Genomic DNA, 25,796 nt, shown 5'->3' on the forward strand with positions numbered 1-25,796 from the left:
AAAAATTTATAATAATAACCCTTTAAAATGTAAGTTTGCTCAAAACCGGATTTAAGTATCTAACTTTATTATTTACTTAACCTATGTTAAGTAATAAGGTGGGTAAAATGCAAGAATGCAAGTTACTTTGGGACAAAGATACTAAAACGGGTCTTTAACGAGTGTTTGGGTTGTTGGTTCGGGTCTTGACAAATGGTCAAACCCAAAGTCAACTTTCCAAAATATTAATTGTTATGATATAACTCATTAAAATATAGTAATACTTAACCAAATATGTAGATATATTGTTTTAGAACTAACAACGTACGTTAAGCGAGTGTTCGGTTTTGTCGGTCGAAACTATGTTATGAGATCAAGTTGGATTCAACATTTTCAAGTACTTAAGAAAATAATTAAAATCAGTTTGTAAACTATTTTTAAAGAAAAATACAAGTCTTGAAAGCTAAAAACACACTTGTGTGTCTTAAGCGAGTAAAAAACGGATCGGTTCGGTTTCCATCTCACAACAAGTTCATAGATGGATCCACATACCCATATATCATAGATCTTGTATAATAATGTGCAAATGAATATATTTAAGTTCTACAACTAAAAAGTCAACAACAAGTCTTTTTAGCAAAAGTTCGGTTTTGTTCGATTTCCATCTCACAATGAGTTCATAGATGGTCTCCACATATCCAAGACTTGTACATGTGACTAACAAACTAAAATTAGCAGAAGTTAAGCATAAATAATATGTGCAAACAAGTTATGTGAGTGTATATATTTCAAGAACACGAAGTCCTCTATGAAGCCTTGCCTTACGAGGTCGAAACTTAACCAACCGGAGTCGGAGAAGTAACTACCAAAGGTAACAAGGGGTGTGTATTATATATATGTTGTACCACCATAAACAAAGTATTAATATGATTATATAAGCTAGTTAGAATGAAAGATTAAACTCGGTTTGACATTTGGAAGTCAAACCTTCAAGAACACTAAGAAAATAACAACCTTGAATCTATTGAGTTTGAGAGAGAATTTGGAGATGTAGCAAGAGTAAAATGAAGAAGATGGGTGTGTATATATGGGGTAAGGGTCAAATCTCCTTTGAAAGGTTCTCTTTTATGTTTGCACGAAAATAGATTGGTGTAACATCCCATTTTTCGGGTTTCGGTTAATAAATGAAAGTATGGGTTATTAAGAGTTGGGCTAGTGTTGGGTTAAATGTATATGGGTTATGGACTTGGGTATGAAAGAAAGAAGGAAAGGCCATGGGCTTAAGCCCATGATCCCTATATATATAAACCATAATCACCATTAATTCCCTCATTTTACACATATTCCATACACCACAAAACATACACTTAAGCTCTCTCTCTCTCTCTCTAATCCTCTCTCTAGCCGAAAAATATAAGATAAAACCGATCCCGACCCAATGTATGATAGTATTATGTTGTATGAGCTTAAATCCGTTAGATATGGTCACGAAACGACGAGCCGACATCGTTAAACCGTTTAAGTCACGAGATCCAGGTGGAATCGGGTATAAACCGAACCTAAGATGAGCTTAGGGGTCACCCTAGCTTAGATCTGAATCGAACGGGACGAAAAACGGTGAAAAACGAGTTTTAACTCGTTTTTCCGGCGAATCCGCGGTTTTCCGGCGGCCCTCCGGCGGCGGCGCCGGAAAAGTTAATACGAGGTTGTCAGGGAATGTCAGAACATTCCCTGACCTAACCCTAGTTCGCTAAGGGTAACTAGCGAATTAGAAGTAATTCGCTATGCTGATTCGTCTGTGGGAATGTAACGAATTAGCTTCAGTTCGTTAGGGGAAAAGATAGCGAATTACCCTTGATTCGCTATAGTTAAAAGATAACGAATTAGCCCCAATCCGTTATAGTCACTCGTTAAAGGAGATAACGAATTAGAAGGTCTAGTTCGCTATTTGGACTGGTTCGCTATATGGACTGATTCGTTAGAGGGTCCAGTTCGTTGCCATGACCAGTTCGTTAAGAGAAATGTAACGAATTAGAAGTTTAACAGAATGACAGAATGGTCCCTGGACTTAGAAAAGAATGATTTAATTACAAAGAAGCCCTTGGACTTTAAGTAGCAAATTATTTAATGGTTCAAAATCCTAATGGAAAATGTGTTATGTGTTATCTGATAATATTATCATGTCAGTCGTTACTGAGAGGCAGATTTTTAAGAAATGAAAGGCCTGTGGAGGAGGAGAGGCTGCCATCAATGGCAGCAAGTGAGTTAGTCCAGCTCAGACAACGCCACACGGTCTCTGGTCTTAGGTACATTTTGTTCTTTAATGCTGTCATGCATGTTGGTTAAAACATGTAGAGTGTAATGTTTATAAATGTTAAATAGTTCTTGATAGTGAATATGTAATATGCGTATTTTAATCAGGGAAGGGTTTCGGTTCAGACTAGAAAACATTGTTCGCAGTCAAGCAACCGTCCAATCTGAAAATTCACCTGACAGTAACACTGCTGATTTTATAAGTGATGAGGCTCAAACATACACTCCACAGGAAACTGGACTTGGAAACCAGGATCAAACTCAATCATTGGTTCAAGAACCCGATACTCATCAGGTTCCAAACCACATGGGAAGTTTGGAAACTGGTGCAAATGTTCAAACCACAAATCCACAACCAAGCATTGATGAAAGTTCAGGTAATGATTTGGTACAAGAAACCTCACGCGTACCGGTTGAACCACCAAGAACACGGCGAACTGTTATTAGGAGAGCCAACAGATCTCATGCACCCGAGGATGATAATGTGTACAGTATGGAATTAAGAGAACTTGTAAGCAGGTAATATATGTTTGTATTATAAGTCGTTTTTTACTTTTTAGCTGATTCTGTTTATATTACAGGAGAAGTGTTTCTAATCTCCTTAGAAGTGGATTCCGTGAGAGTTTGGACCATTTGATTCAATCATATGTAGAAAGGCAAAGTCAAGAGCAGCATGAAGCCATTGATAGACCACCTTCACTGACGGAAACATCTCCGCCAGTACCACCGCCACAACCAATTTGGCACCACCATGATATGCCTCATTTTAGCTGGTCCCGTCACAGCATTCATCGTTCTGAACTTGTAAGTCAAGTATCTCATTTGTTGTTTTAAGTAGTAATACCTTTTTTTTTCATATGGAATTTATTGGGCAGGAGTGGGAGATGATTAATGACTTAAGGGCTGACATGGCGAGGCTCCAGCAAGGCATGAGTCACATGCACAGGATGCTTGAGGCTTGCATGGATATGCAACTCGAGTTGCAACGTTCGGTTAGACAAGAAGTTTCTGCTGCTTTGAATCGGGCTGGTGATCAACAAGGTAGGCAGATGTTAACATATAAACTGAAATAAAAATAAATAAATATTTACTTGGTTATAAATTAGGGGTGTGCATTGGTCGGTTTGGGCTCTCAAACACATTCGTTTTTTAAGTTTTAAAGACTGTCCAGTCTTGGTTGTTTGGTTTTCGCAATGGTTTTTCTTTTTTGGTTTTGTCATTTAGGCCAAAAAAAAAGACCCAAAATAATTAATTGGGCTACTGAAATTTTGTTTTTAAATTCTTTTTGTTAATTAATGGTTAATTGATCGTATCACATCGAATTCGGTTCATTTTTTCAGTTTTTGGTACATGCAAAATCTAAATCGAACCGTAAATTCGGTTTTTGAAAAAACAAAATACCAAAGCGTCTGTTTTGGGTTGGCTTCAGTTATTTTGGTTTTGGTTATGTCAGTTATTTCAGTCACGGATCGGTTTTTTTCGGTTTCATGCACACTCATAGGCTATAATGTTATATAAAATTCCTATTTTTCTGGTACAGGTTAGGTTGGGTTCTCACGTGTTATGTTTTTTTCCAAGGTTCTAAATTATATTTAGTCAATAAAACTAGCATGTCAATTATGATCACTGAGTTTCTGTTATCTTAATAATGTTTTAATTTTGGAAGCAAATGATTTAAGAGGTTTTGCATTAACCGTGCATGATGGGTGACTTTTAAGTTTTAACCCTTTGATGTAAAACATAACCCTAATGGACCAATTCATAAGAAACATAAACATGATGAAATGTGATGTAGGTATTGAATCAGCAACTTCTGAAGATGGATGCAAATGGGTTCAGGTGAAAAAAGGGAAACTGTTGTATTTGTTGTGATAGCCAAATTGATTCACTGTTGTACAGGTACATAAATATTTACCCGTACGAACACACGTTCAATTAATAAATATTTTAGAAAGGTTCTTTTATGAGTTTTGATATTTGGTACAGATGTGGTCACATGTGCACGTGCTCAAAATGCGCAAATGAGTTGGTTCGTGGAGGAGGGAAATGTCCCTTGTGCCGGGCACCCATTGTTGAGGTAATCCGAGCTTACTCCATACTGTAAATAAAAAAAAAAGGAAAAAGAAATTATAAATCGAACCAGGAAGAAGAATTCAATCATCTACTGTTTAAGAGGTTGGTTTCTTTAAGTTCTTTGTGTTCTTTCACACGTAAAGTGTTCATATCTTAATGTTTTTTGATTAACTGTATTGTATAAACAAAGACAACTGGCACGTCTTGATTCGTCGTAAATAAAAGTCTTATCCATAGGAATTGATTTTATAATTTAATTTGGTTTTATGCATATTTGTTGTTGATTTAATGACATGTATCACTTTCAAGTGGTTGGGAAATTGCATCATACTTCACAATTGCTTGTCATAATGACTCATATTCTCGTTTGTTCTTTTATTGTTTCTTGACTAGTTAAGTCTCTTTCATCAGCAACAATTATTGAACATGTGCAAACATAATGTACATAGAAAACTGAGGGGCGTTTCATAAGTTATTGTTTCATTAAAATCATTGCAAGTTCAAAGAATATTATGATAACTGTTTGTAGAGGGTCGTGACTCATGAGGGGTGGTTCACGATGTTCTAGACGATATGCGTTTGGGATTAAGAAGTGTGCTCAGCATTGCTTTAAGGCTAGCAAAACGGGTGGGTTAGGTAACAAGTCAAAACGGGTCTCTGTCAAAAGGGTTCCCGGTTGAGATAGTCGTTTTAGGAAAAAAGAAAATCAGAATAGGCTCCTAGTTTCATCGCATCAACTTCACCGACATAACCGTTAAACCGAACCATAATCGACATAACCGAACCGATTTTAACTGATAACCGTTATAACCGGTTAAAGTTGTAAAAACCGCCAGATACGGGTCGGTTTTGGTTAAAGATAATTCTAAAATCGCTATAACCGAACCGACCCATTTATTTAACCAACAATAAGTTTGGGATTAACTTCCACCAAACATGTTGGATTATATCATTTTGATGTTTTTGGTTCAACGTCTCTTATCAAATTAAGTTGAATTTCATTGTTTGATTATATAATGTCATTCTTTTTTGAATATTTGGTATTATTATTAGGGATTATATTGTCATGTCGTTTTTTGTAATAATTGGTATCAACTTTTAGGCCCAGTTAAGATTGTTTTGGTTACGGTTAACCGACTCACTATAACCTACAAAACCGATTAACTAAAACCGTCATAACGGGTCGGTTATGGTTATGATATCTATTAACCGACATATTGGTTATGGTTATGGATTAGCTCAAAACCGCTCCAAACCGACCCATGCACACCTCTATGTGTGACCACGAAGCAACCCTACCATTAATAGTGGTAAAGTACAAGAACAGGCTACAAAGAATTATTGAAGATCAGGATTAACAAAGCCTTGTATGAAATTATCGAACTCAAATGAGATATGAAAAGAACAAAGAATTGTCACCAGATAAGTTCTATAGTATGAAAAGAATTTTATCTTAATTAAATATTCATAAAGCAAGCTAAAGTCTTTGAACAATTCTATACTACCAACTAAAACTTGTTATAAAAATGTTTTAGTTTTGTAAATTTTGGTCAAACAAGAAATTGTTGGTAGCATCCACTATAAGAAAAAGATTAAAAGATATCCAACACACATTAAATATTATGTATTTATTCAAATTGAGTGAACATCTTTGTCTTTTGTACTTTCAAGTTTCAACATCAACCTTTCAAAACATATTTAAAATACTTCTTAATTTGTGTAAGTCGGAAGGAACTTTCTATATAGCATGCTTAAAAGCAGTGTTTTTATAAATGAATCAAGTCTTTTATGTGATTATGTACCAACAAATGTAAAAGTGTGCAAGAATAACAGAGCAAATTGTGCCTCAAGTTGTTGTGTTTCCTTTATAAAAAGTCACTTTATTGTTTTGCTCTCCTGTAAATCCCAAAATCGATCACAATTATAATCAACCAATCGCAAAAAAAAAAGAGAAAAATCATTATTACACGTTCTTCAAGTGATCTTAACTCTTTCATATTCTCATATCATCATAAAGATAAAAGATCAAGATGAAAGGTTGATATTCAAGGAAAAGAAGTAAGGCGGCTTGGAGCTTTATTTAAAGTTTTTAACATTTGTAAACGCTTATTTTTATTGATAATCACTATGATATAAGTGATATGAGAAGTGATTACTAAATTTGTAAGCACAAGTTAAGGCTGACCCGGCCGGTGATGATTATAAATAGGATATTCACTAGAGATGTACTCTCTTTAAACCCTCTCTTTGTATATAATAAAGCATGCATACACATGTGATATGATGATTCACAATGTGGCCTTGACTAATTTGAGCATCAGAGTGTCACGAAGCTTCAAGACCCGGGCCCTCTAACCAGTGGCGGAGCCAAAATTTCTTTCATGGGAGACGATCAGGAGCCATAACCAAAATTTTATAACGGACAATCAGAATTTTCGGGTGTAAACAATACTAAAACGTATTTTTCAGCGAGCAACCCTCCCCCCCCCAAAAAAAAACTAGTTTAAATATGGGTGCGCCACTGCCCTCTTAAGTCTTAACATTTTTTTGTGATTAAACCTTACTTGTGACGCCAATGTGAGACTAGCTCATTTGATAAAGACTAATGCCTCTTGAAAAGAAGAAAAAACATTACACCATGGATCTTGGAGAGACTGATCTAAACCGGACCACAACTACGCGAATTTTCTCATCAACAAGAAAATAAAGATTTTTCAAAAATACATTCGAGACATTTAAAAAAAACAATACTAGACAAATTGCTAATCATGTTGCATGGGTCCAAAGAAACAAAACACATAATAATAAAAGCATATATAGGCCATATCTCTCGTGAACTCACTTTGGCATATCTCTAGCACAAATACCCACAAACATAATAATAAAAACCCTCATCATTTCCACCGATCGATCACTCTAGATTCTCAAATTAATCACAACCTCTCGCTAGTGTAACTAAGTTACGATCTTTTCATCGTTTGTACCTTATGCATTACAAGTTGCACGTAATCCTGATCCCGAAAACATCCACCTCTATATAAAAAAAACTGACCGCTTTTACACCTTTGGTTTTGAGTCATTGACATTAAACTCTTCCCAAAATGGTTCTATCTTATTCTTCTTCTTCTTCTTATTATTATTATTATTATTATTATTTTCTACCACTTTTTATTCTCACAATATCATACACTCAAACCCTATTTGTCAATGGTGACATGAGTTTAATCCAAAAAACATGCAAAACCCAAATACTACGACCTTTGCATATCATCTCTCAAATCCGACTCGATTAGTGCACAAGCCGACACGAAGGGGCTAGCGATAATAATGGCTAGATTCGCAATGGCTAATGCTACCAACACCAACTCTTTCTTGTCATCTAATGTTCTTGTGAGCAACAAGACTAGTGATAGTTTAATGAAGAAAGTGTTGAAGCAATGTGCTGATAGGTATTTGGCTGCCGGTAGCTCGTTGCAAGATTCGGTTAAGGATTTTGGGTCGGAGTTGTATGATTATGCTTATATGCATGTGATGGCGGCGGCTGACTGCAAATTCGTGTCATAACGCGTTTAAGAGGTACCCGGATTTGGTTTATCCTCCAGAGATTGCTGCTAGAGAAGAAGGTTTGAAGCATATTTGTGATGTGGTTATGGGAATTATAGATGATATTGGGTATTAATGATCACATTCATGTTTTGGTGTTTTGTTATATGTTTTATGGGTAAAAATTGTATGTTCTTTGTTGTGTAATCTTTGATTTGTGTTGTTTTTTAATACATATAAATAAAGTGTATATTACATATGTTATTATGAAAATAAATGTTTTTTATGATGCCACATAAACTTGATGAGATATTGAGATATATCTTACAGAAGAGAAACTGATGTGGTTCCAACAATTAATCGTTGGCCAAAGAAAATAGACGGGAATCCAGATTAGCAAATAGAGAGAAAACTGAGACTAATTGATATTTATCATTCATAAACATTTGACAAAACAATAATGCCTTTATATAGGCTTTTACAAACATGTGGAAGTAAACGTGCATATGTCTAACTAATCAAATCATGGACCCATTACTCTTCCTAGTTTAATGCTAGAATTAAGGAAAGTGGAGATGATGCATTCGTGGAAGTTTGGCACATAACACGTGATTAATTTTTATTTTTATTAACTTTTTTAACGACGCTTTCAGGGTTTAAATTCTTACCATTTTAAAGAGGGGTAGTCTTTACTGCTACTTTACAATCACTAGGCCAGACGCCTACTTTTGAGTCAAAAAGGTGAACTCTCGACTTGTCACATTTTCCTCTTCCGAATCAATTTCTTGCGGACAAGAGCACATGACTTTCGTAGTAATTTAGCGCAGAATACATAGAAAGTAAGATAATTCATTTGCCAAGATGGTGAACCGATGGTTAATGCATAAACATTATTTGTTTTATACGATCGATGTTTGCATGTTATACGTAATTTTCGAGTTACAGAGTTTTAATCGGTTTTAGAGTTATATTTTTTATGCTTGTTAGATTAATAAGAGTTATTCGATTCAAATTCATTATTTTCGTTTTGACAGGTTACTTTGAGTCAAATTAAAAAAAAAAGTGTAGTTAGAAGGAATACAACTGTCAAGGACAATTTTTCTACAAATTATTAAAAATAAAAATGTGACATTCAAAAATCATACAAATAAAAGTTGTTCATAAAGTCCATGTTACTTTTGACTTTCAGCCATAACCGTAGACATTTGATGCTCTCTAGCAATATTTCAGGTACAGATCCAACAAAGTATTGGTAAAGATCAATGTAAACCTTTTGATAACGGGTTCTCATGATTAAAAAAATAAAATAAAAATTACCAATACGGTCATACGGCCTTATCTTTTCTTGATTTTTTGATTTTTCATTAATTATAGACAGAATTACAGAAATTGTCCTTTATATTTGTGCCAAAATTTCAGTGGTTGTCCTTTATCTTTAAAAGTTACATAAATTGTACTTTACGTTTCGAAATGTAACACCGTTTGTCCTTTTGGCCTAACCCAGTTAGTTTTTCCCGTTAAGTTAAGTCATGTGCGTTGCACATGAGGTCAAATTCGTCAATTTACCTATTTAATTATATATAAACATTTTAAAAACAAAAAAACAAATTTAATAACTTAAAATATATATATAACTTAACCCACCCACCCCCCCCCCCCCCCTCTTCTTCTTCCTCCCTTCCTGCCACACCAAGGTCTCTTTCCGGCGAGCCGCCGTCGCCGCCGACAAAGAAAACCACCATTCCCGTTAACCCCGACCACCACCATATCTTTGTAACTGACACAACCACCGTTTGATTAACCCTCCTGTTTATCGTCTCTATCACCACTACACCCAACCACCTTCGCTGTAACATAATTTCACCATCATTCACCCCTACACCGGAAACCCCAAAACCCGCCGGAAGTAGATCTGCATCTCTCTTACTAAAAAAGCCCCAGATTGAAACCCTAGCTATCCGCAACACTCTAGATTTGGATAATATCTTTCAAAAATAGCCACAAATCAGAACCCTAGACATCAGCCGCCGCTAGATCTGCTATGTCTGATCCCTGCAATCTGCTAGCCACCTTCGTTTTAAATCGGAATACCGTCGCCGGAATACTGTTGCAGGTAATAGTGGTTGAGTCGGAATACTTGTAACATGCTAGCTTCATTCGTTTTGAGTCCTGTAATATGCTATGTATGACCTCGACAATGTTTAAGTTGGAATACCGTGGCAGGTTGTTTGTGGGTGTGGGTGTGGGTGGTGGTGGATTGTGATGGTGGTTTCTGGTGGGAGTGGAGATGGTCTTCGTTGTCGACGAAGACGACGGCTCACCGGAAAGAGACCTTGGTGTGGCAGGAAGGGAGGAAGAAGAAGAGGAGGGGGGGTTGGGTGGGTTAAGTTATATATATATATTTAAAGTTATTAAATTTGTTTTTTTGTTTTTAAAATGTTTATGTATAATTAAATAGGTAAATTGACGAATTTGCCCTCATGTGCAACGCACATGACCTAACTTAACGGGAAAAACTAACTGGGTTAGGCCAAAAGGACAAACGGTGTTACATTTCGAAACGTAATGTTCAATTTATGTTACTTTTAAAGATAAATGACAACCACTGAAATTTGGCGCAAGCATAAAAAACAATTTCTGTAATTCTATCTTAATTGTAAGTCATTAAGTCCACCATGGGCCCTTATATAAATGGACAAACACCAAGTTGTACAGAGCCCGGTCTATTCACAACGGCACAACCCATTTGTCTCTTACCCAAATATGAACTTAAAGTGAAATTCCTTTCAATGATGTGTACATCAAAGAATTCTCTCTTTTATTTTTTAGATTATTAGATATTATTCATGAAAATCATAACAAGTTTCTTGAGGTGTTACTTCATTTCAGGTTATTAGAGTTTGAATAAAATAAAAAATAAAAAATATAGCGTCCAGATCATAAAACTCTTCCGAGATCAAGATCATAACAAGGATTATTTTTTTAAAATGATCAAATATAGATTTTGATTAAGGTACTTCCTTTAGGAGTTTTGCATATGTGGAAAGTACAATGTCTAAGTTCAAGATTTTGTGAGGGCGCCAATGTCTATGAACTTTAGATATAAAACATATCGTTTGTCATGAAAAAATTTACTATGACAGTCATAAAAATTAAAATGAAATATTGAAATGTTTGTTACAATTTTCATAGTTAGCTTGTTATAACTAAGACAACAATGCTTATGATCAGAATGATATGATATGTTATCCTAGTAAAAATAGCTATTTTTATAGTTCCCTTTTTTCTCTTAATACATTGACCACACAATTATTTAGATGGGTGTTTTCCTTTTACAAAATAAGATTTTTTTATATATTGACCACACTTAAAAAAAATCGGTAAACCGATGTCACTCGAATGTTAAATAGGAATACATAAACTAATAAAAGAGTCTCCATCGTGTAGTTCAGTTGGTTAAGAAGTGTAAGACTTAAAACTATAAACTGATAAAAGAGTATTTTATACTACATGACACAATAATGACTTTTTGTTACGGTGTTAATAATCAATAAATTTCATTCACAAATCTAATTATAACCACTATATACATGACAATCTTAGTTGTGAATTATAGGTTGATTACAGGTGTGAATCAAGTTCACATGTAACATCCTAAAATTTATAATGTTGAATAAAGAAAGTTACGTTTAGTGATTTCGCGTTATTAATTAATTAATATCGAGTAAAGAACGGATAATGGACTTAGATTAATTGAGATGGGTTAAATGAGAATGAGCCTTAGGTCCATGGGCTTTAAGGGATATAAATATCCCCTAAACCAACCTAAAACCCTAAACCCTCATTTCATTTCCATCATAATCTCTACACACTCCAAACACACACACACACCATAAACGAGCAAGATCCGAGAGAGAGTAAACGTTAGTTGGTATTAGATCTTATTACACTCGAGGTATGATGTATGGTTGTATGGTAACGAAGAGGGAATCGAACCCTACTAATATTCGAAAACTAGGTAACCGAACCCTACTAATATTCGAGGAAAGAGGGTACCGAGCCCTAATAATACTCGAGGAAAGAGGGTACCGAGCCCTAATAATACTCGATGAAGGAGGGTACCGAGCCCTAATAATACTCGAGGAAGGAGGGTACCGCGCCCTAATAATACTCGAGGAATGTAGGGCGTAATGCTCTTTATAACGTAAGATGTGAAAGTAAGAAAGTATGAAAGTAAGAAAGTATGAAAGTATGAATGAAAGAATATAAGTTATTGTGTATTGTATAATGTATGATTAACTAGAACTCACTCAGCGTAGCTGACTTTTAGTATGCACGCAGGTGAGTAGGATGAGACAGCTGGCTTGAGTGGGGACACATGGCAGAAGAATAAGAGTCTGGCATCTGAAGACTTATGATGTTTTAATTTTAATGCTTTAATGTTGAAAGACAAATGATGTTTTGAGACAAGTTATGAATTATGTAATGTTTTATGAAAGTTTTATATTCCGCGTAAAGTTTTAATTAACTCTGATATTTAGAACTGTGTTTATGAGTAAATCCAACACGAAAGTAGGGCTACCGGTAACGGGGCCTTACATCACAAATGTCAAGGTGTGTGAATCCATGTTCACAATACCTAATATATTCAAGAATCAAATTTTCATTGTTAATCTTGTAAAAGTCAAAAGCTTTCAAGACCAATTGTGTAAATCCAGTTGCAATGCTCTTTTATGGTGAAAACTGAAAACAAGTTCTTATGGCTTCCCTCCCACATCTACTAGTGTTTTTAACAACAAAAACGATAGGGGCAATTCTATAGAATAGTAATTAAGTTTTGAAATTGTTCTAATCAGGTCACTCTAAAATTTTTTGTTCTAATCAGATCACTAAAGTTTTTTTTTTGTTCAAATCCTAGATATTTTATCTGAATAGCAGGTCATATAGGTTTTTTTTTTATTTTTAATTATTTCAACATTGAAAAACTTAGTTGTTATTATATAGAGTATTCCCAAAACTATAACCACCATTTGACCATCATGCATATGAGATTGTACTTGCTATAACTTATAGAAGCTACACGTATTTGGTGTAATAAACGGACATGAGGATTTTATGCGGTTCGGTCTATATATCTTTTTGCATAATTTCGAAAAACTCCTTTATACATATTCGTTGTGATGCTATCCTGCATATTCGTTTCTTTTGTTTGTTTATTTATTTAACTTATATTAATTAATTAAAAGCACTTGGACCTTTTGAATTTTTAGTAGGCCTATATGTCTTTGGATAATCTAAAAAAATTGGTCTAAAAGGTGTTTGAGCATTATAAAAATGGTGAAATTATAAACGTTCGGGTATTTTACATATATAACATCGGAATTTTTTTAAAAGCCGCCCATATTAGACCGGTTGTTGTGGGGCTTCAATATGGGTCGCAAAAGTGATGTGGCATAGTAATGAGACTTTAACACCGCGTTGGGCCAAGGTAAATGGGGAAATGGTAACGTGCTAACGCCTCTTTAACAAGGATACAGTGGGGCCTTAGTACTTTAATAAGGAATTAATGGGGCTATAACGTATAACATGATAACTGGACTTTAAACCATAACACGATGTTAAAGGAGCATGCTAGTTAAAATCCATTACTTATATAGGGTCGAGATACTGTACAATAATGCATTAACATACGATAGGTACGCGCAACGCTCAAAGGCAAAAAAACAAAGGCAAATATACTAAAACGCTCAAAACGCTCAGCCGAAAACCTAAAACGCCCAGCCAAAACCTAAAACGCTCAAAAACATGTTTCGTGGAAAAATGTAAAAAATTGATCGATTAACGATCCAAATCTGTTTTTTTTCGGTGAATCGATGATTAATTGAGTATGTATTGATAATTCAAGATGTTGAGATGTGATTTTATGAATCAATTTCATGAATATTATCTATTTTTATATGTTAAAGTACGTTAAAGATTATTATATTGGATTTTTTCAATACTTATACAACAGACAGCTTGAGGTTAAAGCACATCCAAAACAATATACACCAAATGTAGAAAATAAAGAGGATTTTTGGCAGGTTGGATGAAAGTGACAAGTGTCATATGTATAAACCTCATATCCATATTACATACTCCCCATAATAATCCATAAACTTGAAATTCAACTCTCACTATCACAATAATACTTCCTTCATGGCTGTGACAAACTTAACTCCTGCTTACACAACCACTGATTTCACAAACACAAAATTATCATATGTTTCATATTCAACTCGTCAGTTAAGCTTCCAGCATCTTTCTCGACCTCCGTGATCCGCTGCTCTGTTACCTCTGAGTAAGCTTTAATATTATTGTCACTTGTAGTAGTTTCATTGTTTAGTTGTTTGTTGTTTATATTTTATAATAAGTTATTAATATTGTAGCCAAGTTCAAGCACCAGTTGGTGTTGGTGTTGATCAGAAACCTAAGGCTGAATGTTATGGTGTGTTTTGTCTTACTTATGATCTCAAGGCTGTAAGTTTTTTTTTATTATAATTTGTTAATTTTGTGTAATTTTAATTTGTTACCGCTGAGTAAAGCTTATGATCTTAGGATGAGGTCACTGTACAATAATTGATTAACGTACGATAGGTACGCGACACACTCAACGGCAAAAACCTAAAACGCTCAAAGGCAAAAAAACTAAAACGCTAAGCCAAAAAACTAAAACGCTCAGCCAAAGGCCTAAAACGCTCAAAAACAGTTTTCGTGAAGAAAAGTAAAAAATGATCGATTAACGATCCAAAACTATTTATTTCGGTGAACCAATGATTAATTGGATATGTATTGGCGATTTCGAGATCTTGTGATGTGATTTCGTGGATCGATTTCATGAATATAAGTATTCTTGTACCTGTACGTTAAGCAATTATTGTATTCTATCTTTTCCCTATGATCTTATTTGTGTTGTAGGAAGATGAAACGAGATCATGGAAGAAAATGATTAATGTTGCGGTTTCGGGTGCGGCTGGGATGATAGGTAACCATTTACTCTTCAAGGTGAATAATATTTTTTGTTACATGATGATTCTAAATTATGATCTAGGTTTATGATCTAGGTTTATGATTAGTTTATTATTATTATTATTATTATTATTATTATGTCATTAATACTTAACAAAAGTATTCGATAATAATAGAGAGACAGGTAAGCGGGTAACAAATTGCGTCGCGACCCCCTTTTGAATGGCAAACCTAATCCTACTGAAAACACTCGTAACTAAAATATAAAACATTAAGTTCGATCAAAGTAACATTTATATTAACATTAGACTTAAACATGTCATTAATAATTAATAAAATGATTTTTATTATTATTTTTCTTTTTTGCTTCAATGTGTCATTAATACTTAACAAAATGATCCAATAATATAGAGAGACAGGTAAGCGGGCAACAAGTTGCGGCGCGTCCCCTTTTGAATGGCAAACCCGGTACTGCTGAAAACACTCGTAACTAAAAAATAAAACATTAAGTTCGATCAAAGTAACAATTATATTAACATTAGACTTAAAGCTGACCGAATCTATATAGTTTGTTCGTATTTTTTTACCAACTTGAAAGAAGATTCTTGATTTTATGGTTTAATTGCAGCTTGCATCTGGTGAGGTTTTTGGCCCAGACCAGCCTATTGCCTTGAAACTTTTGGGATCTGAACGATCATTTAGCGCTCTTGAAGGTAATAAGTAAATAACACTATTGTTTAATATTTAAGCAATGATCAAATACTTAATGAGTTAATGCAATGATCATCATGTAGGTGTGGCCATGGAACTTGAGGACTCATTATATCCGTTATTAAGAGAAGTAAGCATCGGTATAGATCCATACGAAGTATTCCAAGACGCAGAATGGGCCCTTTTGATTGGTGCAAAGCCTAGAGGACCGGGAATGGAACGGGCTGATTTGTTGGATATTAATGGCCAAATCTTTGCTGAGCAGGTGCTCTTAATTCGTTTCCACTTTCATAACTCAAAAATATTAATAAAATTTCGTAGAAATTTTATAATATAGCCGAGATATGACATAATGATACAGGGAAAAGCTCTTAATGCTGTTGCTTCACCAAATGTTAAAGTCATGGTGGTGGGAAACCCCTGCAATACCAAGTATCGGAAACGGGCTTCTATACGTTTTGACTTTTGTATTAGTCAAAGTCAAACTGTGACATTTTTTATGTTTTTTTGCAGTGCTTTGATATGCTTGAAAAATGCTCCAAACATACCTGCAAAGAACTTTCACGCGCTAACTAGACTAGACGAGAATAGAGCAAAATGTCAGGTATTAATACGTGTTCAACGTAAATTTAACAAAGTTTTCGAAACATATATAAAACTTGTTATGCATCTTGCAGTTGGCTTTGAAAGCAGGAGTGTTCTATGATAAAGTCTCTAATGTCACCATTTGGGGAAACCACTCGACAACTCAGGTTTACTGATTGTTCTTCCAACTTCTAAGTTTTCATTTTGTTTAATAAAAATATAATTTTGTTCGTCTTAGGTTCCCGATTTTTTAAATGCTAAAATACATGGGATTCCAGTCACGGAGGTTATTAGGGATAGGAAATGGCTAGAAGAGGAATTTACCCAAATTGTTCAGACGGTAAGTCTCGTTTAATGACGCCACTATGTTTTTTATTTTTTATTTTTTAACTTTTTAGTAGTAAATGCTGGTAAATGTTTTGTAGAGAGGAGGAGCATTAATAAAAAAATGGGGAAGATCTTCGGCAGCATCAACAGCCGTTTCCATTGTGGATGCAATAAGGTCTCTTGTAACACCTACACCCGAAGGCGATTGGTTTTCAACTGGAGTAAGTTTCTTGTAAACAGCTTTTTAATCAAATAGATTATTATTATTGTAATAATAATATAGTTAAAAGTTGTTGGACAAAAATGCAGGTTTATACAAATGGAAATCCTTATGGAATAGCCGAGGGTATTGTTTTCAGCATGCCTTGTAGATCTAAGGTAAGTACATATCATGTTTTTTGACTTTTTATTTTTAACTATTCATCTAAGTTGTATTTCGAAACTGTATTTTTTTACGGTAAGGGGGACGGTGATTATGAGCTTGTCAGAGACGTGATATTCGATGACTACCTTAGTAAACGAATTAAAAAGGTACTCGAAACTTTTACTCTTAAAATTATCAGGTTATATTCTACAAAGTCAAATGCTTAAGTCGGTTAATTCCATTATTATTTTTCAGTCTGAGGACGAGTTGCTTGCCGAGAAGAAATGTGTAGCACACCTAACGGGAGAGGTGAGTACCCATAAATGTGTTAAATATGATTACAAAAACTATATTGTTATAACTACAATTACCGAATTTACGTTTCTAAATATGTTTACTTTCAGGGAATTGCGGTGTGTGATCTGCCAGGAGGAGATACAATGCTTCCTGGAGAAATGTAGAACGAACCAGGTATATAATATTATTGATTAAATCCGTCATACATGCCCAATACCGAGAACTTCAGGAAACAGAACTCGCATATCATGTTCTTGTTATAGTTGCCAACAATAATGGACGGTTTATGCCATTTTACAAGTTTCAGGTGTTTGTAATTCGGTCAACTAGTTTTCGACCATGTCATCTTGGTCAGACTTTAGAAATGCATGTATACTATTCGGTTTCCAGAGTTCAAACCAGTCATCATTGTGTCAATAATACTATTTCAGATAAAGACGATGGACTAATGCGTGTTTTTCTGTATACAAATATACAATAAGATCTTAAACCCCAAAATAGTTTTATTTTCAACGAGCAGTCTCGAGTCAAGAATCAGTCACAAAGTACTTCTACCACAATTACCATTATTTTAACTAACCAACCAAATAAAGTAAAGAAAACTAAATCAACAATACTTTTAGTTTAGTTACTAAAGATAGGCGTAAAACCTTTCAGCTCATAAATACCAAACTCCCAATCTTAAAGCTCAAACAAAGCACCATAGCCCAGCGAAATGCGCAGTAAAACCAACCGTGATCCGCACCTAAGTTCACCTTCCCGGCTTCATGTGTATTGACCACCCTTTGACCCGACCCAAAAGAGAAAACAATGTTGAGTTGAGTGTGCTTTCCCAATGACAAGTCAACCACACCCCCATTGAAAAAGATGTTGACTGAACTTGCAGCTTGAGAAACAGAAGCTAACTTTGTAGGGAACTCAGAAGCAAATGCAGGTGGCGCAGCAATGTTGCCCAACATGTAACTCGCTTTCTTGAGATACGGGTGTGAAATATCTGTATGCAAACATGAAGAAAGTTTAACGTTAAGTTTATGACTCGATAACAAGATATTACAAGCATATGCCTTTTGACCTGCTTCTTGATTTGGATGCTCTTGCTTTGAAGAGAGGGCAACATTGTCATTTTGTAGTTCGTATGGCAGGCTTACTTCATTCACTTCATGGGTTCCATCATTCACATTCTAAAAATAAAAATAAAAATAAAAACATATCATCAGCAAAGTATTGTTCAGAAACAGAGGAAGCAAAATGAGCAGATCAAGTAACACACACTTACTGTCTTATATATATATATATATATGTAAGGATCCTAAGAGAACCATTTGAAAATTGAGAACTTTGAGAACAATTTTGGACCACTAAAAAACCTCTAAAAAATATTTAAAAAGTTATAAAAAAAAATTTTAAAAGTAAAAAAGCCAAAATTCTTATATTACATTCCGGTTTCATTAAAAAAAAACTTCGTATTATACACATGTGTATAATTTCATTTAATCTCTAGTTACGTAATGTACACATATGTACATTATCATTTACCTTAACTTGTACATATGTGTATAAAAAAAACACATGTATGCACATATATATACATATTATACATATGTATAATTTAGCTAAATCGAGATTTTTTTTTGTTTTTTTTATGAAACCGGGATGATAAATAAGAATTTTGGTTTTTTTTACCTTTTTCTTTTGTTTTATGATTTTTTTTCTGGCTTTTTTGTGGTCCAAAATGATTCTCATAGTTCTCAATTTTTAAATAGTTCTCACATGATCCTGATCCTATATATATATATATAAACAATTAATAAGTTAACTATAATTACAACCTGAAGAGTGTACTGGAAGTTGTCGACATCCGAATCAAAGAACCAGGTATACTCATTAACAATACCAAGTCCATAATCCATGTCCACATTATTCTTAACATCACCAGGTTGAAAGAACAAGCTGTCATCAACCGGAAAATCAACATCAGTAGCATCAAAATACGGTTCATCAACCGAATAACCCATGTCAAAGTTCATTTCATTGCTTAATCCTCCAACATATCCATTGGTCACAGACCCCGGACCCATCTCAGTCTGCACAGACGAGTCAACCTGAAGATCATATTCACCTGCAACCACCAAAGGCTTTTGTTCACCACCAGTCACTGCTGCGTAACTCTCACCGTGGATTAGTGGGAGTACATCATCTTCCCTTGATATATCCGAGTTAAGAATCTAACAAAGAACCGAAAAAAAAATTCAAATATAAGAAAAGAAAACGGTAACGTTTATAGAATATAATAAAGAGTGTGAAGAGTGCGAACCTGGTCAATATCATTAGCATCTAGATATGAATCCAAATCAACTGGCAAATCCTTACTATAATCTTCCTGTGCAGGCACAAATACTAACTCATCGTCTTCCCATTCGTCCTCAATTAACGGTGCCCCGTATCGTTCACCATTTTTAGGTCCAGAACCACTTTTATGAAAGATTCGACACAGTACAAATGCATCCTATATATATACAATAAATACATGATTCATATTATAACAAACTATATAAAACATAAAAAAATACAACAAGCAATGGCAATATTCACCTGCACAATTCCAGACTTTTGAAGATCCGGATCGATGAGCCTGTATTCATGCATGACCCAATTGGTCCTCTCGCCTTTTGGGGCCCGACCACTATGATAAACTAAAGTTTTCTTCATGCCAACCTGTTCAGACCTGTGGTGAACGACTCGGTCCTTACCAGTGGTCTTCCAATAGCCCTTCTTAGTAGCTCGGTTCGTTTTGGATCCGTTCGAGTGTTTCTTGTCAAGGACACTGAAAAAGTACCATTCCAAATCTCTGGTCTTTATCTTAGACAAACCTAAAACAACCAAAGATGACACACTATAGCATGATTCATTCACATCTCTATACATAATACATAATAAATATAAAATCTTAAAAGAATATATCTTTATCTATAGATATTTAATATATATTTAATTACGGTTACTTATTATTTAATTATGAATAATTGTTAAATCATTATCCAAATAAATGAATCATATGAAATTAGTTATGAGTAGTTATCATCAACCAAATTAATCCAATTACTTAAAAAAAAAAGGTGTATCGGTTTTTATTAATCCCAACTAGCATCTTTTGGTCGTTATTGATCCCAACTATCGAATTGGCTGCTACGGGTCCCATCTTTTAAAGTAGTTGTTCCCAATGATCCGCGACTAACACAATCCTAACACCGTTAGCTGCAGGTCGTTGAAAAAACGTTTTTGGCCGAAAAACTCACATTTTTTTTCCGGAAAAGGTTTTGAAAACTAAATTAATAAAATTTATAAACTTTCACAAGTTCATTAATTTTTAATACATATCTTGACAACTTAATGTGGTAACAAATTACATTATATATTTTATTCAACCCATGCAGTAAACATGTTTTTAAAAGCATAACATTTTTATTACTGCAATAAACAAGATTCATACTTTTAATTTCATAATCTACAACTGCTATATATATATTTATTATATAACCTGGAAGATCCCAAGGCTCGACTTTGTAGACATCAACGTCGGCAATGGCGTCTGAACGGTTGAGTTTACCGCAAAGCTTACGCTTGAGATAGTACCGTACGAGTTCTTCATCAGTCGGATGAAACCTGAAACCAGGAGCCAGTGCTGATGCCATATATATGTGACTGATTATATTATATTATTTTCTTGGTTGTGAATAAACAAGAATGATGTTGGAGAATTATTATTATTTAGGGTTTATGAAATCTCATCGGATGCAGGGTTTTACTTCTTATTATTAACTTCTTTTGCGGGAATATTGGTATTGATTGACTCGTAGGGTTTAAGCGAGTTGACTCGTTTTATGGTTTTCTAAAATTTTTTATTTTTTATATTTATTTTGCATGACCTTTTCTTTAATTAAATGTGTGAAGATTGAAATACAATTTAGTAATAGTAATAAATTATTATTATTATTATTTTTGGTCCAGTCTAAATATATTATATTATATAATTTCTTAAAAGAATCTAATTACAACAGAGATACAGCCGGCAGGTAAGCTGGCAATTACAATCTGCATCGCAACCCTCTTTTAAATTGCAAATCCGATGCTATTGGAAACAAACTTACAGTTTTTTGATGGCGATATGCTACTGTGCACGACCCATTAAGTTAAATTGTTGAAATATTTGTAAGTGATTTACTTTACATGAAACAATTTAATGACTATTTAATCCGGTTGAAATTTTCTAGTCCTGTCTAGGGCCGCACATACGGGCAAGACCAGACCGAACCGGGTCATACCCGACCCGGACCGAAACCCGGAAAGATAGATGAACAAGAACCGATGGGCGGACCTATGGGTTTATTTCAGGTGTCGGGTACTTTCGGTCTTGGCGAGTCGGGTAGTGACAGAAGACCGAAACCGATGAAGAAGTTTTGGATATCGTGAAAATAAAATGAGGAAAAACCAGGGTTTGAATCTACATATTCTTGAGTCTTGAAGAAGAATAAGAGATAATGTTTGGTTTTGGAAAGATGGTGAAAGAGGAACAGAGAGTAATGGAGAAAATATACACACTACTTTTTGATTAAAAGTCTACAGTGGAATTCGTAATAAGTAAAAGTTTTATTATTTTTTAACTTTTTCTAAACTTTTATTTTTACCATCTTTCACACAGATACAACTTAATAATGTAAAATTTGTTAGTTTCCAGCAAATAATAATTTATTGCACATTTATTTTCCCAATACGTACGTAATTATCTTTAAACGTAAACAAGATGAAGCCTCTTTCTTATTTGTTTGTATACTTTTCTTCATGATTTCATTGTTCACCCTTTCTTCTCTATTTCTTTTTCATTTGTTTCTTTAACGTATGACCTAATTTCGTAGACTCCTTATATTAATTATAGTTCTACTTCTACATACGGTATACAATAATCCAATCCAGAAGACTAATGTTCCAGTTTCATGAAATCTGCTTCCTGATTTAATAGCTTCTGTCTTTGGTGATAGATTCGGGTTACCCTTGGTCCAAACCCGAGGACCGACCCGAACCCGAAAGTTGCACGATGTACGAACCGAAGATCAACAATTATTCATGATATCCGTTCGGTTTCGGGCATTTCTCGGTTCGGGTAATTTCGGGTCTATCTGATTTGTGCACACCCCTAGTCCTGTCACTTGTGCCTCGTACAAAATAAGCGAGGAAATTATAAGCCGGCTGACGTAGAAGAAAATGAGGGGCGGTTTAGGATTTTTATATCGATTTTAAGTCGAGAATAAAAAGAAATTTTATATGGACCAGACGAAAAAGCATAAGGTATCCTTATTGACCCAATTGGATTTTTGGTCGAGAATAAAAAAGTAATTTTTATTTTAATTCATTCTAGCCCGTTTCAATTTTAAAAACTACCCGTATAGACCCAAAAATTCATTTGGATTTTTATTCGAGAATAAAAAAAAAAATTTTATTTTAATTCATCCTGGCTCATTTCAGTTTTAAAAACTACCCATATTGACCCAAAAATCCATTTGGATTTGTTTTGCCAGCGCTAAACATAACAGTTAAACAAACAATCTAGCCCAAAGTGTTTACGGTTTCGGAAGTTGTAAACCAAATTTGAACTGATTTAACTTTCTTACCTTTTAAACGCCGTTAGCTAGTAACCAAATTTTAAAACAGTAATCACCAAAAAGCCTTCATAGCATATAGTAATCACCACAAATGAACACCTTACACACTAGGGGTGAGCAATTTAACCGTCATAATCGTAAACCGAACCATAACCGTCATAACCGAACTAATTTTAACCGATAACCATCATAACCTGTGGGTTAGTTTAATGAATTTTTGAAAACCGCTAACTGCGGGTCGGTTTTGATTAAAGATACTTTCAAACCCGCCATAACCGAACCGACCCATTTATTTAACCAACAATATGTTTGGGATTTATTTTCAACAAACATATTGTCGGATTATACCATTTTGATGTGTTCGGTTCAACTTTGTTATCAAATTAACTTAAATTTCAATGTTAGATTATATAATGTTTATTTTTTTAATATTTGATATTGATATTATGGATTATATGTTTTGTTGAATTATGTCAAGCCATATTTTCTAATATTTGGAATCAAACTTTTAGGCCCAACTATATTGTTTTGGTTACGGTTAACCGACCCATAACCGACTCGCTTTAACCTTCAAAACCGATTAACCGAAACCGTCATAACAGATCGGTTATGGTTATCCATTAACCGACATATCGGTTATAGTTATGGATTTGACTCAAAACCATCCCAAACCGACACATTGACAAATGACACATATATCAAAACCATCCTCAGGTCCAAAACCAACAAAACTGGACACAACATATTAACAAACTAACCGGTTTAAACCGTGCGCTAACCACCCTAACCGACCGGGCCTGAACCCACCCTTCCCTTTGCTCAAAACCTCAATCCGTGACTTCAGAACATCGATCATGAACTGGGCCTGCATCACTTCAGTCTTCAGATTCTCTTTCTCCATTAAAACATTAACAACCTCATTCTCCAAATCACTTATCAACTTCAAATAGCCCGGAGGCACAGTTTTCTCGAGTGTTGCAGCATCAAAAAATGACTGAGTGCCTTGCGGGTCGCATTCTTTGGCTTCAACCGACTCAAATAGTTGCAACTCCACGAGCTCTCTTCTCGGATATTGACTTGTGGTGGTAATGGAGTCTTGTGAACTGTCTGAGTTCGGGTCACTCGGTTTTAATCTTTTGTTATGGAACAAGGAGAATGTTTTGAGCCCAGGTTCACAGTTTAAACCACAGCCAGAGTCTTCTGATGTTTCCAACTCATAAACACACGGGCTGGTTTCGGGTTCCTCAGCATAAGCTTCCTGTAAAATGTGATTACAGGAGGTGTAAACGAGCCAAGTCACTCATGAAGTTGTGAACTACTCAAGGTTGGCTCGCTAAAACCTCGAATCGAACTTAAACAAGGTCAAGCCTAAAAATAAGTTTTTTACTAAATAAGCCCAAGCTTCATTTATCGAATTCAAGCTGGCTCGCAAGCTTAAACGAGCCTATAACGTATATAAATTTTATTTAATATATTTACTATATATTTATATTAAACTATGATAAACATAACTAAAAATACATATATTATATATGTTGTATATAATATTTTTAATTATAAACATATAAACGACTAAACATATAAATGACTCGTTTATTACTGTTCCAGCCCTTAGCTCATCTAAGCTAAGCTCGTTTAGAACGAACCGAGCTTGAGTTCTCGTACGTTAAACAAGTATCGATATCAAACTTAGTAAAAGATAAACAGTTAAACACCTGCACAATATCAATTCCTTCTGGGCAAGTTTCTCCATTGATCAAACCATCATCCGGTTCACCACAGGGAACCATAAACCCCGCATCATCGGTCCACTCCTCCTCAACAAACCGCGCATAACAGTCCCCGTTAGGCAGCCCGAACCCGCTCTTTAGGAAAATCCTACATAACGCAAACGAATTCCGTGTGACTCGCAACTTGTGATCCAAAAAGGCGATACTCATGCATGAACCAATCAGTCCGGTTGGCATTGGGGACTCGATCGGTATAGAAAACAAGTGTTTTCTTTATCCCTATGGTCTTTGATTTATGGCGCACACGCCGGTCCTGTCCGGTTGGCTTCCAGTACCCGTTTTCGGTTGCACGCTGTGAACTCTTCTTGATGGGGCTAAAGAAGTACCATTCTTGGTCTTTTGTCTTCAATAATGAGAAGTCTACAGCACCCATAATAATCATACAAGATCAATAATAATAATAATATAATAATAATCATCATCTTGAATATACACAGTTTAAAATTTGATGAATTCATGTTTTAATTATTCAAGAATCATATATTGTAACGTAAAATGTATGAATTCATGTTCCAATTATTTAAGAATTATATATATAATATTTTTCAAGATCAGCGGGTCATGCATAGTAATGTCACGTCTCCAAAAAAATAGTTTTTAAAAATTTGAGTCTTATAATTCAAGAGGTAGCGGTGCAGCTTGTTGCACGTTATATAATCATTGCATGGTGAACATATTTAAAAGATAATTAAATATCAAGAAGTTGAATACTTGGGAGTTCCCATGGTTGGTATTTATAGACGTCGAGTTCGGTGATGGCGTGAAACCGGAATGGTTTACCGGACGCCTTGGGTTTCAAATAGTACATGACGAGTTCTTCATCGGTCGGGTGAAACCGGAATCCCGGTGCAAGAGACGTTGGTGGTTGTGGTGGTGGAGGCATTGCCGGTGGTGGTGATTTGTGACCGAAATGGAAGTTGTATGTGGGTGTGTATTGTTGGATTAAAGAGTAATAAGGATTTGAAATTTGAATTGATTGTGTGTTATGAACAATCTATCAATGGGTACTTTTATATAGTTTTTTTATTTATGCGAGTTCGTTTTGACAAATGAATTGAAATCTATCATCATGAATACCAATGCATCTCTCTAGCAAGAACCCGGGTCGCGTTCAAGTCAACCGACCAAGTCTACGGTCCGGGCCTACGT

General features: G+C 34.8%; 2 protein-coding genes and 3 pseudogenes across 4 annotated transcripts; 3 read left to right on the forward strand and 2 right to left on the reverse strand.

The window, feature by feature from the left end:
• Positions 1 to 2,168: 2,168 nt before the first annotated feature.
• Positions 2,169 to 4,617, forward strand: LOC143637526 (uncharacterized). Its single transcript, XM_077104894.1, has 6 exons — positions 2,169 to 2,285; positions 2,401 to 2,811; positions 2,874 to 3,096; positions 3,168 to 3,333; positions 4,088 to 4,191; positions 4,279 to 4,617. The coding sequence occupies exons 1-5, from the start codon at positions 2,230 to 2,232 to the stop codon at positions 4,162 to 4,164; spliced, it is 933 nt and encodes a 310-aa protein (XP_076961009.1). The 5' UTR covers positions 2,169 to 2,229; the 3' UTR covers positions 4,165 to 4,191; positions 4,279 to 4,617.
• Positions 4,618 to 7,466: 2,849 nt separating this feature from the next.
• Positions 7,467 to 8,103, forward strand: LOC143637522 (cell wall / vacuolar inhibitor of fructosidase 2 pseudogene; annotated as a pseudogene).
• A 5,997-nt stretch (positions 8,104 to 14,100) lies between these two features.
• LOC143637598 (malate dehydrogenase [NADP], chloroplastic-like) lies at positions 14,101 to 17,613 on the forward strand (annotated as a pseudogene). Its single transcript, XR_013154457.1, has 14 exons — positions 14,101 to 14,248; positions 14,337 to 14,427; positions 14,866 to 14,952; positions 15,545 to 15,629; positions 15,711 to 15,892; positions 15,989 to 16,059; positions 16,141 to 16,231; positions 16,305 to 16,379; positions 16,451 to 16,552; positions 16,638 to 16,760; positions 16,849 to 16,917; positions 17,002 to 17,070; positions 17,159 to 17,212; positions 17,308 to 17,613. The product of XR_013154457.1 is annotated as a malate dehydrogenase [NADP], chloroplastic-like (transcript).
• A 177-nt stretch (positions 17,614 to 17,790) lies between these two features.
• On the reverse strand, positions 17,791 to 21,047 carry LOC143637596 (NAC domain-containing protein 78-like). Its single transcript, XM_077104949.1, has 6 exons — positions 20,739 to 21,047; positions 19,793 to 20,070; positions 19,515 to 19,706; positions 19,030 to 19,425; positions 18,273 to 18,381; positions 17,791 to 18,194 (listed from the first exon to the last, which is right to left on the reverse strand). Exons 1-6 carry the CDS (start codon positions 20,890 to 20,892, stop codon positions 17,854 to 17,856), a joined length of 1,470 nt encoding a protein of 489 aa, XP_076961064.1. The 5' UTR covers positions 20,893 to 21,047; the 3' UTR covers positions 17,791 to 17,853.
• A 2,529-nt stretch (positions 21,048 to 23,576) lies between these two features.
• LOC143637568 (NAC domain-containing protein 100-like) lies at positions 23,577 to 25,530 on the reverse strand (annotated as a pseudogene). Its single transcript, XR_013154453.1, has 3 exons — positions 25,428 to 25,530; positions 24,573 to 25,007; positions 23,577 to 24,115 (listed from the first exon to the last, which is right to left on the reverse strand). The product of XR_013154453.1 is annotated as an NAC domain-containing protein 100-like (transcript).
• Positions 25,531 to 25,796: the final 266 nt, after the last annotated feature.

The sequence above is a fragment of the Bidens hawaiensis genome, unplaced genomic scaffold, assembly GCF_021521415.1.
Source record: "Bidens hawaiensis isolate Kalapana, Puna unplaced genomic scaffold, B.hawaiensis_p1.1 tig00008374_1, whole genome shotgun sequence".
Classification (NCBI taxonomy): domain Eukaryota; kingdom Viridiplantae; phylum Streptophyta; class Magnoliopsida; order Asterales; family Asteraceae; genus Bidens; species Bidens hawaiensis.